The sequence below is a fragment of the Pezoporus flaviventris genome, unplaced genomic scaffold (genome assembly GCF_033815535.1).
Source record: "Pezoporus flaviventris isolate CSIRO_AGI_PZ_B2104156 unplaced genomic scaffold, CSIRO_AGI_Pfla_v1 ptg000001l, whole genome shotgun sequence".
In the NCBI taxonomy this organism is placed as follows: Eukaryota; Metazoa; Chordata; class Aves; order Psittaciformes; family Psittacidae; genus Pezoporus; species Pezoporus flaviventris.
Window position 1 is genome coordinate 61,925,298 of NW_026892549.1, and position 12,175 is coordinate 61,937,472.

The 12,175-nt window shown below is 40.3% G+C and overlaps 1 protein-coding gene across 2 annotated transcripts in view; it reads left to right on the forward strand.

The window, feature by feature from the left end:
• Window positions 1-12,175, forward strand: part of DPYD (dihydropyrimidine dehydrogenase) — a 346,394-nt gene that overhangs the window by 182,649 nt on the left and 151,570 nt on the right. For both annotated transcript variants that reach the window (XM_061461954.1, XM_061461963.1), the window contains exon 13: window positions 3,607-3,822. In XM_061461954.1, coding sequence (XP_061317938.1) covers window positions 3,607-3,822 — 216 coding nt within the window. The remainder of the gene's footprint in view (window positions 1-3,606; window positions 3,823-12,175) is intronic.

Consider the following 12,175-nt stretch of genomic DNA (forward strand, 5'->3'; position numbering starts at 1 on the left):
CTTTATATTCTCCCTATCCTGAAATGTACATGATACCCTTAAAGAATAGAGGGCTGGATCCTGACTGGTATAAATTGAACTACACTAAGATGCTATTCAGTGTGAGTTTTGAGCACATCACAGTGTTCTTTTGAAGCAGCATTGTCTATTTGCAATTTTTTTCTTTATGCTGTCAAAAATATATAGGCTTTTATATCTGAAGAGTACAGTTGTTGATTCTTTTCTGAAGGTTGACTATTCTCCTATATTCCTTGAGCATACATGAATGTACATTATTTCATAGTCAATACCGGAGATGGGTGGCTCCCTGGAAGCATGTCTTTGAAGCTGTTAGTTATGGTGTCTGCTTCCTTTCAGGATAACCGAAGAACAGCTTTGTTTAGCTGGAACAGCGTATGAAACCACTAGCATGGAGATGGGTAACAAAGTACCTCCTGCAAAACAGAGTGGACTAAATGCAAGTGCGGGAAAGCTGGTATTTTAGTTGCTTACCACTGAGTAAGATAGATGTCTTTTCCAGAAGTGGAAAGCCAGGAAAGAGCTTAGAGAATCTCTGCTCACTGGACAGAGCCCTGAGCTACCTGCTGTAGTTGACCCTGCTTCAAGCAAGGGTGATGGTCTAGCTGGTCCCCAGGCATCCCTTCCAACATTTGAGGTTGTATGATCTAACAGAAACATATTTAACAGAGCTTAAACCTATTTAACTAAGTTAAATAATGGGTAATCGGAGAGAGGATAGAAGAAAAACATGCAAGGGAGAAAAGAGATGTTTTAATAGCAGGCTTAAAAATAGCGAAAGCAGGAACGAGACAAAAGTGTTCAGGAAAACTCTTCCAGGTAGTAAGGTCTGTAGAGAAGGCTCTCTGTGAAAAATAACAGTAATACAACTACTCACTTGCACAGTCTATCTTTATTAAAGGCCTGAAAATGGAGTTAGACCAGATCGTTTCGGTTACGAATCCTCTCCATCTAAAGGAAATGAATGTCACAGATGCCATCAGTTCTAAAGCTGAGTTCCTGTCTCTCAGCCCTGCACTACAGACTCTGCTGCTTTTGCCTCTAGGCAGATCCTGGTTTGAGTAAGGTAGGGCCAATGCATGCAGCATATTGGGATTTTTCACCACCCTATTCCAGTAGCCAAAGAATTGCTGTGACTGGAACAATGCATACGTGCAGTGTTGTTAGCTCAGCTGGTTGGAATCAAATTAGAGGAAGAATGGGCTTACTTTGTGTCCTCCATTCTTAAAAATCAAGGGAAGAGTTACTATAACTAAACCTTTGCCTGCAGGCTTTCTTTTCCTATTTGTTTGTGCAATGTCAGGGAAATCCTTCATTATAAAGATGATTTCAGGAAGCTATAAAACATTTTCGTTTGCCAAAACTTTTGCTTTGTAGAAAACAACCCATCAGGGCTCAGTAAATTTATTTCTTTTATAAGCTTTTATTGTGCTGAAAGGAAAAAAACAGCAAAACCTCCATAAATAGAGCAAAAAAGGGAAGTGATAGGAAGGTGGGAGATAAATCTGCGAGGATGTATAGCCACTGGCTACTGAGCTGTCAGCTGCATCCTGCCCCTTGGGTGTTTTTAAAGGCTTGGTTTATTCCATTGAAGCATTTTTAACCCTCCCTCTGCCGCCTCCATGGGTCACCTCATGTTAACAAACGTGTAGCACATCTTGTGATGCTGGAATGGTCTGGATGGAATTGTTGTATTGCTCTTTGGCAGGGAAGTCTGGCAGGAAGAAAAGGTCTCTTTGCATATGGTTTGGGAAGTGGCTTCTCACTAGTTTGCATGTGATGGTATGCATGAGGCAAGGGCAGTTTTTGCATGGGTGTATTTGACCACCTGGTCATAAGTGGGTTTGTTTTCTGTTTGATCACGGAAAGCTTATCTGGGTTCTCTAGTTAAGGGTCACTTTCAAGCAACACTCATTGTAAGTAACTTGTAGAGATTAAATTGTCCTCCTTGGGAAAAGAAGCAGTGTGATGTAACTTAAGCTGTATATGAAGCACTTAATCGCTCTATAGAATCATAGAACCAGCTAGGTTGGAGAAGACCTTTAAGATCATCAAGTCCAACCATTATAGGAGTTTACAGCTATATAAGCATGGAATAGTTTGTGAGCAATCCGCAGACTGAAATGTCTTCAGAGAGAGCATTTGAACAATTCTGGAGAGGAAATAACTGCTTTCCAAGTGGGCAGTCGGGTTCATTGCTCACATGTGCATGTAGAGTGGAATTGGCCAAAAGGAGAGAGGAATATCAGCTGGGTGAGGTCAGGATGCTGGAGGTAGTTAGGTGATCTTTACAAATTAACTTTTCTCCATGTCCACTATTAACGATACCATCATCCAGGCTGGACAGTCTCAGGACTTTCAGTGCTATTAAGCTGTCAGAAAATTGTTATTGCCACCCCCAGTGTATCATCCCTGAAGCAAAGACTTGGGGTTGGAGTCTGAGCCGTGAATTCAGGCAGTCCCAAACCAAAACAGATGAGTGAACTCCGGGGTTTTGAACCAGCCTAGGAAAGAAAAGGCACTATAACAAACAAAAAGCGTTCATCCCATCCATGGTTTTTAGTTGTCATAGGTAAAAATGGGGTAAGTTCCTTTTAAAAACAAAAAGAAAACAACCTATAAAGGGGCTGTTTGTAAGGGCTGGGGTTTTTACTTTGTTACAGAAAACCTTCTCCACACCTCCAGTCATGGGGTTTGTTTTTTGCCCTGCTGAAGAAACCTTCATTTTAAGGATAGAAGAAACTCTCACTCTAAGGCTGTGATCTTCTGTTGGGACTTACTAAGAACAGACTGTGCAGGGATTCCTGCTTGATTCCTTTGTAGTTTTATCAAGTCATCTGTCTGAGTGAGCAATGAGATTCACTGTATCTGCTGTGGCCGGATTGGGATGCTCTTTGGGATTTGTGCATGGGAAAAGATGTTCTCTCTACAGTTTCTCCAGTTTTAGATGCACCATTTCCGTGGAAAACTTTCCACTGACTCTCCAGAGAAAAGGCTGTCTTTAAAATGAAAATACAAGTGTCTGCAGTGTCGCAGCCATAAGGTGTAGATGATGTTCTTTCATCCCAAAGCAGAGCCTTAATTTTTGTCACCATTAAATTATTCTTCTTGATACAATTAAATATTAAAACCGTAGTAGTTTTGCATCTATTGATCTGTGTCCCATTGTGGAGGCTGGATAAAATCTGTAAGTAGGAATTTGAAATACACTGAGTTTAGGTTGAATATCCTGCACATGGATACCTGTCCTTGGGTTTCACACTCTTTGTCAATGAGCACCTGGGAATAAAACTAGAAAAGGTGTGTGTATACCCCTGTTTGTATGGGGATATAAATGAACTGTTGCACTGTGTTTATTACTCAGTTCTTTCCAGCCTGGCATAGGGTTTCAGAATAAATGCTGTTTGGACAGAACATACTACGTATGCGAGTGATTGCATGTGTTGTTGATTTGCAAGTCTAAACACAGAATACTTACACTTTTGGTTATTATATAGGAATTATTCCCTTAACAGGGTTAATAATAAATGATATAAAAATGAATCAGCAGACATTTCTGTGATTTCCCTTTGGTTGTTTTTTTTACAGTCCTTACATGGTGTTGCAGTTTCTGCTGTTCCAGAACTACCGCTCTTCTATACTCCTATTGACTTGGTAGACATCAGTGTAGAGATGGCTGGACTGAAGTTTCCAAATCCTTTTGGCCTTGCCAGTGCAACCCCTACTACTAGTTCTTCAATGATTCGAAGAGCTTTTGAAGCTGGATGGGGCTTTGCTGTCACTAAAACATTCTCCCTGGATAAGGTAAGGAGCTATTTAAAGGTATATTTAGCATGTAACCATTTCGTTGTAAGTTTGAAATAGCTGAATCTTTTGGGAATGGCACCATTAAATATACATTTATACTATTTATGCTAGTTATCTAGTATTTATACTATTATATTTATGCTAGTTATCTGGTATTTATGCTGTTATATTTATAGTATATATCTAGTATTTATACTATTTATAGTCTTTATCTAGTATTTATACTATTATATTTATAGCATTTATACAATATGTCCAGTATTTATACTATTATATTTATGCTATTTATACTATTTATCTAGTATAAAGATAGGAGGGAAGGGTACGGTACATTGTATAAGTCAACTTGTCTGGGAGGTTCCAGCAGTGCACTGTAAAGATGACATGATTTCTGGTTTTGTTTGCCATTAGTTTCTTCATATTTATTCCCCAACCTTTTAATATTAGCCAGCTAGTTAGGATAATAGTCCTTTCTCTTTTAAAATTGCAGTGCAAGTGTTTTCTGTGAGGGATCAGAATGCAAAGGGAATGAGTAACAGCTTTATCACACAGCTCATGAAAGGCGGCTTCTGTGCCAAGGGCTGCCAAGATAAGCCATTGAAATCGAGTTGCAGTTGCAATGTGATGATGTGGGTGTAAGTTTGAGGCTGGGTGGGTTGTAGAAGAGAAAGATGGAGACAACGTAAAACAAGTCTATGAAGGGAAGAGTAGTTGTGCTGTGTTTGTATTACATAAACCTTCAGTAACATGTAGTGGAAGAGGAAGGGGGTTAGATTTAAGTCTTTAAGGCTCTTGCTCAGCGTGGCACCTAAAAGAAAGCATTTTGTGTAGATTTAAAATGTGTAATTACTTGTTTGAGAATTACATTCAGGATGGGTTTTGTGTTGCTACATTCAAACTGGCAACGTGAGACTGAGCAAAAAGTTCAGACAATGAAACAAAAGAACAGTGTTGATAAATGTGTTGCAGAGAAAAGAAACAGGATTTGGGCTGAAAGGCAGATAGAGTTTGACTTGTGGAGGGAGGATGAGGATCAAAGGTAAGTCCTTGGAACTGAGTAACAGTCCAAGTAATGGTAGTTTGTCAACCAGTGTTAACAGTAGTGTGGGCTGAAGAGAGCTTTTGAGATGAATTTGGAAACAAGGGGCTTTTATGCGTGGTTCAGAGATGGGATGTAAAAGCATACTGATGGATGGAGACCTTAGCAGAAGAGCAAAGGTGGGTTTGTTATTCTGCCACCTTTATGATAGAAAGTACCATAAGTGAATGAACTGTAGGAGGTGGCCCTATAATATGGGGAAGATCTAAGAAGAAAGCACTGTATGACTACAGCATACTGTAAACTATGTCAGACTGGCTTCTGCTGTCACACCTGAAGTAGCCCTGAGGAAGTAAATGTCCTCTGAATAGCAAAGGAGATTCCAATCTTACTGCATAGGGTTTCTTATTGAAACACTCTTCAAGGACATAGATGTCATGGAACTATGCTTAGAGCTGACTTATGTGTATAACATACCATCAGCTGTGATTGTGCAGTGCCCAGGCTAAAGGCGACTCATAGCAAGTGCTGAGATTTATTTATTTATCAGGTTTATTGCTGGTATACTCGCAGTCCTGCCAGACTACACGTTGGGTACTGTATATCTCAAGAGTGAAACAGGCACTGGCTGAGTTCCAGCTTGGGTGGGAGTCCAGGAGGAAAGACATGCATGTTGTAGGAAGTGATGCTGGTACTCTAGTAAGCAGCAGACTCTGAGTCACTTCTCAGATGGCGACTGCATGGTGTTTCACTGAACGCCATGCTCTGGAGGTGTGACTCGATGGAGATCTTTCAGGGGAGGGGATTGCTAAAAGCAAGTATCTTAAGTGGTTATAAAATAGGTTTATATATATATTTGTTGCAATAAGATGCAAAATATTGCAGGTAGTATTTATTTTAAGTAGATGCAGTTCAGAGAAGTGCTTTGGATGAATTCTAGTCCAGGGATCCCTGCCCATGGCAGGGGGTTGAAACTGGGTGATCTTAAGGGCCTTTCCAACCCAAACCATTCTATGATTCCATGATTTCTATCCAAGCTTCCCTCTGAAGTCTACTCAGAGGCAGTACTCTTTGATACCTAAACTCTTGCATCCCATATTGCTGTGTGCAGAAGGACTGTGCCCGCCCAGGTACTACCTGCTTTTTCCACTGTTGTATTCTTGCCAGTAGTAGACTTCCCCCCGGTGTTAAGCCTTAGTATTTGTGACATGATCTGAGATGCTCACCTGGGAGGTGCTGCAGACATCAAATTGCTTTTATTTAGAGTAGTAGTGTTTGATTAATGCTGCAAAAATAAGCATTTCAAATGTGATGCAAAGCTTAATGAGGTTCAGCGGTTCTTCTGCTTCTGGTTATTTGGACATAAATCTTGTTCAGCAGGGAGTAGAATGCTCTCTTGGGCTGTGGTACCCATGGAAGTAGAGGATTCACACTGAGCTGTCCTGCTCTGCTAGTCGCAGCTAACGGTGTAGCAGGACCAGGAACAAAGAATTCCTGCTCTAAGCCTATGGAATCAGTGGGAGGAGGCAGAGCTGCTCCCCACACAGAGCAATTCCCAGGAGCTCTGGGAGGAAGGGAGCTCGTTAGACACAGGTTTTGGCAGCCAAAGCTCTTCCACTTCAGCCTTGATTTGTGTGATACAAGCAGGATTCTGTGTTCATCCCTCTTGTCTCCTCATTTTATCTGTTCTGCTTAGGTTTAACTGCTGGGCTTCCTTCTTATTTGCAATAAAGTCCAAGTGTAAACTCCCTGTGTGGCAATGGGGAGCTTAGCAGCAGGAGAAATGCTCCATTTTCCAGAGCCAATTCCTGAATTCACGACTGTGTTCGGTCACTGATAGGAAAACCAATGACTTCCCTATTGACCACGGGTATCCTTTGGCACTTTAGCAAAAGTGACTGATGCAGGCTAAATTTCATAGACATACAGCTAGTGAAAAGCATATGCAGCCTAACCGTAGATTTCCATGCATCAACTACTGTGTAATGGAATAAGACTGGAGAAAAAAGCAGGATAAATCATGGAAGAAGGATATCCAAGGACAGAGATAAAAAAGGACTCAGTCTGGAGAGCTGTCATTCTTATAAGACAGGGGATTTATTTTGCAGGAACCTCTTCTCCTTTTCCCTCTTACAGCACACCTAGAAAACTCCTCTAGGATGCTAGGCTAGGGATCCCTGAAGCCATATCTTCTTGTACAGGGGATATGTTGGATAACAGGGCTGCAGTTCTAGCCCCTGGACCATAATTTACTCCCCTAGTCTTCCCAACCCTCATCAGTCTTGGCCTCACCTTGAAAGCATCACATGTTGCCACAGAGGGAGTTAGCGCAGCACTGTTTCGTGCTGTGCTCGTTCCCTTTACAAACACCCACATGCTTTGCTGCATAATTGCCTTCATGACAACCTGTGTAGCATTTTCTGTTTGTAAGGGTGAGGATTTCAGCTCCGAGTGATTCAGCAGAAGTTTGTTCTTTGCATACTACTGTACTGTTGTTGAAACAGAAATAAAGCTGATAAGAGCTGAAATTCCTTCAGAGTATTTCTGTCTGTAAGCGTACTGCACCCTGCATATATTAGAAGGTACTGGATATAACTGTGTAATACAAATATGCATTAGAGTGTGCTGTATATCATAGAATGGTTTGGGTTGGAAAGGACCTTAAGATCAACCCAGTTCCAACCCCCTGCCATGGGCAGGGACACCTCACACTAGAGCAGGTTGCTCCAAGCCCCTGTGTCCAACCTGGCCTTGAACACTGCCAGGGATGGGGCAGACACAGCTTCTCTGGGCACCCTGTGCCAGTGTCCCACCACCCTCACAGGATATATATGTGTCTGTGGGTATCTTATGAGGGGGAGTAGTGACTTCTGGAATTTTACTTACCAAATTAAATGCATTTGCACAGCTGCTTCACTATCGAATAGATCTGATTTCTGCCAGCAATGAGAATAACTGCTTTTAAAGTGAACTGTCACTGGGAAAGAAAACTGGTAGCAGAATAAAAATGTCCCTTCACACACACACTTTTTCCTGCATTCATGTCTTCTGTTTTTGACTGCAGAATCAATAGCTCATTGCTCTGTTGGTTGAAGTAGTATTTCTGTCTTATTCAGATAACTCTGTGCTGCAATGTCTTACTTGTAAGTTCTGTTGGCAAGCTTTTGAAGGGAAATTTGGGGAGCCCTATATCACAGGAAAATGGGGGAGCTGCATATCATAGAGCCCACAATAAATGAATCCCAGTTATAACCTCTTTTAGCGCTTAGGTGAACAGAAACCAATCTGTGGAATGAGAGATCCTGCATTAATTAAATGACTGCAAATGGGAGTTTTTTAGTTGAAGTGTTGCACTGAGCTGGTTGATTCACTTAGAGCATATTAGTGAGTATTGTTTAGTACACAGAATTTGTGTTAAAACCTGTCATCAGAAAGGTTGTACAAGCGTAGTATCAAAAGAAGTCAGAGGCTGTATGAAGTGTGCGCGTCTCCATTCCATACCTGCTACCACGGTGAGAAGTTTAGAGCAGAACTGGGGGGGGTTGTCAGCTGAATTCAGGCTTTGTTGTTCTCTCACTGCATTGCATGGGCTGCTTAGAAAGAGGAGAGAAACCCAACAACTGGGGGAGCAGAAATGTTTTCTTTGCGTTTTAGTTGCTTCCTTCACTTCCAAAATGTAATTCTGATTAATCAGACACGTCTGTCTTTATTCTGTTGTGACATGCATTGATTTGTGATGCTGTCGCTTTCAATAATGTGGAAACAGTTGCCTCTATTATGAGGAGCAGCAGAAATCACCACGCAGACTAACTTAATTTTTAATCTTTAATATTATTTTTTTCATTATAGATGGAGCAAGCTGCAAGGATGGTTTTAAAAACAAAGCTACAATTAAAACTAGATTAAATCTGAGCTAAACCGTAGTGGAGAAAACTTTCTAGTCATAATATGTGTTTATGCAATTCACTGATGTAGATTTTACAACGTATTTTCAGAACCCTTTCTAAGTTAAAACATTTGCTGGCAGAGAATTAATGGTTTTATCCAGGGTATATCACATTTCTATGTGTTGTTACTGCAATACACGTATTTAGGCTCCAACTAGTTCTCTCTCTGTACATTTGCAGTGTGTGCACCTCGCTTTGTAATTGAAGGTGGTAAAAAACCACCCTGGTACAATGACATGTTGTTTTCCATAACATTGGTATTTCACAGAAGTGAACCTGTATTACCAAAATGTGTATTTTTGTACGATATTACAGTACAGTAATTTAGATTAAACTGGTTATAATTTATGGTGCCAAGCCAAAAAAGATATTTAAGCTGCATTAAAATGCAGCACCATGACATTTGGAGTTCTGATGTTCTTAATATGACAAAGGTTATTCTATGGAGTTTTGCTATAATATGAAATATTAATATTTCACAATACAGTTTTGATGAACTACAATTTGCCTCGCTTGCATATGATAAAGAAATTAAATGCTTACCAAGGGAGTTCAGGGAGAATTAGAGCCCCGCCTGAACATCTGCTTGAAATGTTATTATCCTGTCCTAGTGACAGCATCGCTCCCTCATTGTTTCTCAAGATTGACAGCTGAATATTGGACTGATTTCTGCAGCAAATCTGTTGTAGGTGAACTTGGGGGGGGGTTAAAGAATTTAGAACATGCTTTTGATTTCCATCCTATAATTTCTTTTTTTATATACTCTTGACATTTGTAGATGCTGGATTGAGGTCTAGCACATGGTAGCAAAGATAGACCATTGACTGGCAACGAAATGCCAGTTGATATCTCAGTAAACAGGAATATTACTATTCTTTATTGTGTGGTCTGTGTGAAAGCTGTATGGGCTTTCTTTGGGGAGGCAAATGATCAGATTGTTAATGTCAGCTATAAAAAGGACTGTTTGCCTTTCTACTACATAACATCAGCCAACTTGTATTAACTATGTTTTTTGAACAGGAAAATGGGCATTTTCCCAGGGTTCCTCGGCACAGAAAACTCTTGAGAGTTAAATGAGTTTTTGTTTTTATGAATGTTAAAATTATGACTTTTGAGTTTAGAGTTCTTAGTTCCTTACGTACCTGATTTTGTTCCATCTTTCTGAAAAAATTGTAATAAGAAATACCAGCTTATTGCATCCCAAGTTTTATGGTTTTAGGTCACTGCCTAAAATTAGCAAAGTTTAATGGGGAGGTAAAAGACCATCCTAGGGAAATACAGGAGAATGTAATCATTATTTTTTGCAATGCTGTAGCTATGACATTGAATTTTTCTTGAATATTCTTATACAGAAAATGTTTTATTTGGCTAGAAAAAAAGGGATCTGCAAATCTGAGTAAGTGGCAGGGAAACAGATTTTCCTCCTTTATCCTCAAGAAAAGCAATGTGCAACTTAAGGCACAGATCTCATCTCTACTTAGTTTTACCCTGACCCAGTATAAAGAAGCCTGGAGGCTCTCTTTAAATGCTAATAACTTTCATAGCTTCAAAATTGTTGTCTGAGTAGCTAGAGAGGACTCTGTTTGACCACCCTTTCTCTTCAGTCTTTACACCTGGTGCTTTAGAGGCTTGGTACCTCTTCATCCTGGAGGAATCCCAGCTTGGAGATCTATAGCACAGCTTGATCAGCACAGTGAAAGCAGAGTGGACAAAGAGCCCAAGACTGAGAGCTTTAACCAAGTCATTATTGAATAGCCAAGTCCCTTCGTACCACAACTGCACTAAATAGATGGGTACCTTAAATTGTTGCAGGTGTACTACTTGATACCAGCTAACTTGCAATTGTAGTTTGGGTTATTGTAATAATCTATTTTTACCATTAGTAAGGCTGGTATTTTGACCAATTAATACTTTGCATGTTGAAGGTAACAACTGCATTTTTAAAGCAAGAGTCCTCTGTATAAACTCTCTCTCTTTGTGACTGTATTTATTACTTTAGAAATGAAAAACTTCTCACAAGTTCATGATAAAAATGAAACCTCTGGGCAAACGTTTAATCCCACTCTTCCTGTAGCATTAAATATCACAGAAATGCTGTGTTTCTCCTACAGTGAGAGCCACAGCACAGAGATCCTCTCATGGGGATGTCTGTTATCTCATGGCATGGAGCACGATGTGACAACTCATCAGTGGAAGATGAAAAGGGATCGGGCATGCAGGGGTGTGAGCACTGAGTCAGTAAACCTCCTCTGTGCTTAAGGACAGATTATCACAGAGGATCAGCAAGTTGCTTTCCATAGTATATCTTTTTCTTCCATTCACCCTCATGGAGCAGAGCAAACTTGGCAGTAACTTACATATCTCATTCTTCTTGAGCTATTCTTATAAGTTCCATAGAGTCTTTAAGCCAGCAATGAGATATCTTCCTCAAAGATGCACACAATGTTGGCCATCAAAGGTAAAACTAGATATATGTGCAGGCGACAGGTTGGTAGGCGACAGGTTGGTAGGCGACAGGTTCCTTATTACGTCGTTGCCTAAGGATTTGGTTTCCCTTCGTCTGTTTGCTTTTTACACTGTATTTAGAGATGATTTCTTTTTCTTCTGGGGCCAGTGGTTCAAAACAGTAGAGCAGCAGTGCACTAACATGTATAAAGTGTCAACTTGAAAATGAACATGGAGCTTGAATATTTTAGGCAGCTTATATAGAAAAGACTTGTCAACCGGTTGTTTTTAGTCCAAAACCTCTTGCCTAATTTTAGTGAAACTCACTGTGCCCTTGGAGTGGCACAACTGAGAAACAGTTCCAGTGAAACTCAGAATGTAAAAATGACAATATTGAGTATTTTACTACATAAACAAACTTTTCTATTATAAAAGAGCTGCCGAAAGTAGGAGTGTTCATTCCCACTCAGAGTAATACATGGTGTTCAGGAAGTGACCAGTACTGAAGAGAAGATGTAATTCCCACAACATAGCCAGTCAAACAAAATGGATTCAGGTTTTCCACTTGGCTAAAAACCCAAACACTGTTTCGTTTCATGTTGAAGAAGCTGCTTTGTTCTTTCCTACCTTTGCTTGGTTTACCTTATTCTGCTGATAATAGCTGCAAACATTGACCAGGAGAGAGACAAAAAGAGCCTATGCGCCTCGTTTCCCAAACCTGCTGAGAATGTGCAGTTCCTGAGGGCTGGGTCTTGAAGTACTCCATGTTTTTGATTATCACATCCTGAATAAACAGGATTCTAACCAGCAAATATGTAACATACTTATGTAAAATAAAATTCGTATGCCGTTTGCTGCAGTTGCTTTGTGTGCCCTTGGAAGGTTGTTGGTACTCTTGGCAATACCTCAAACTGATTTT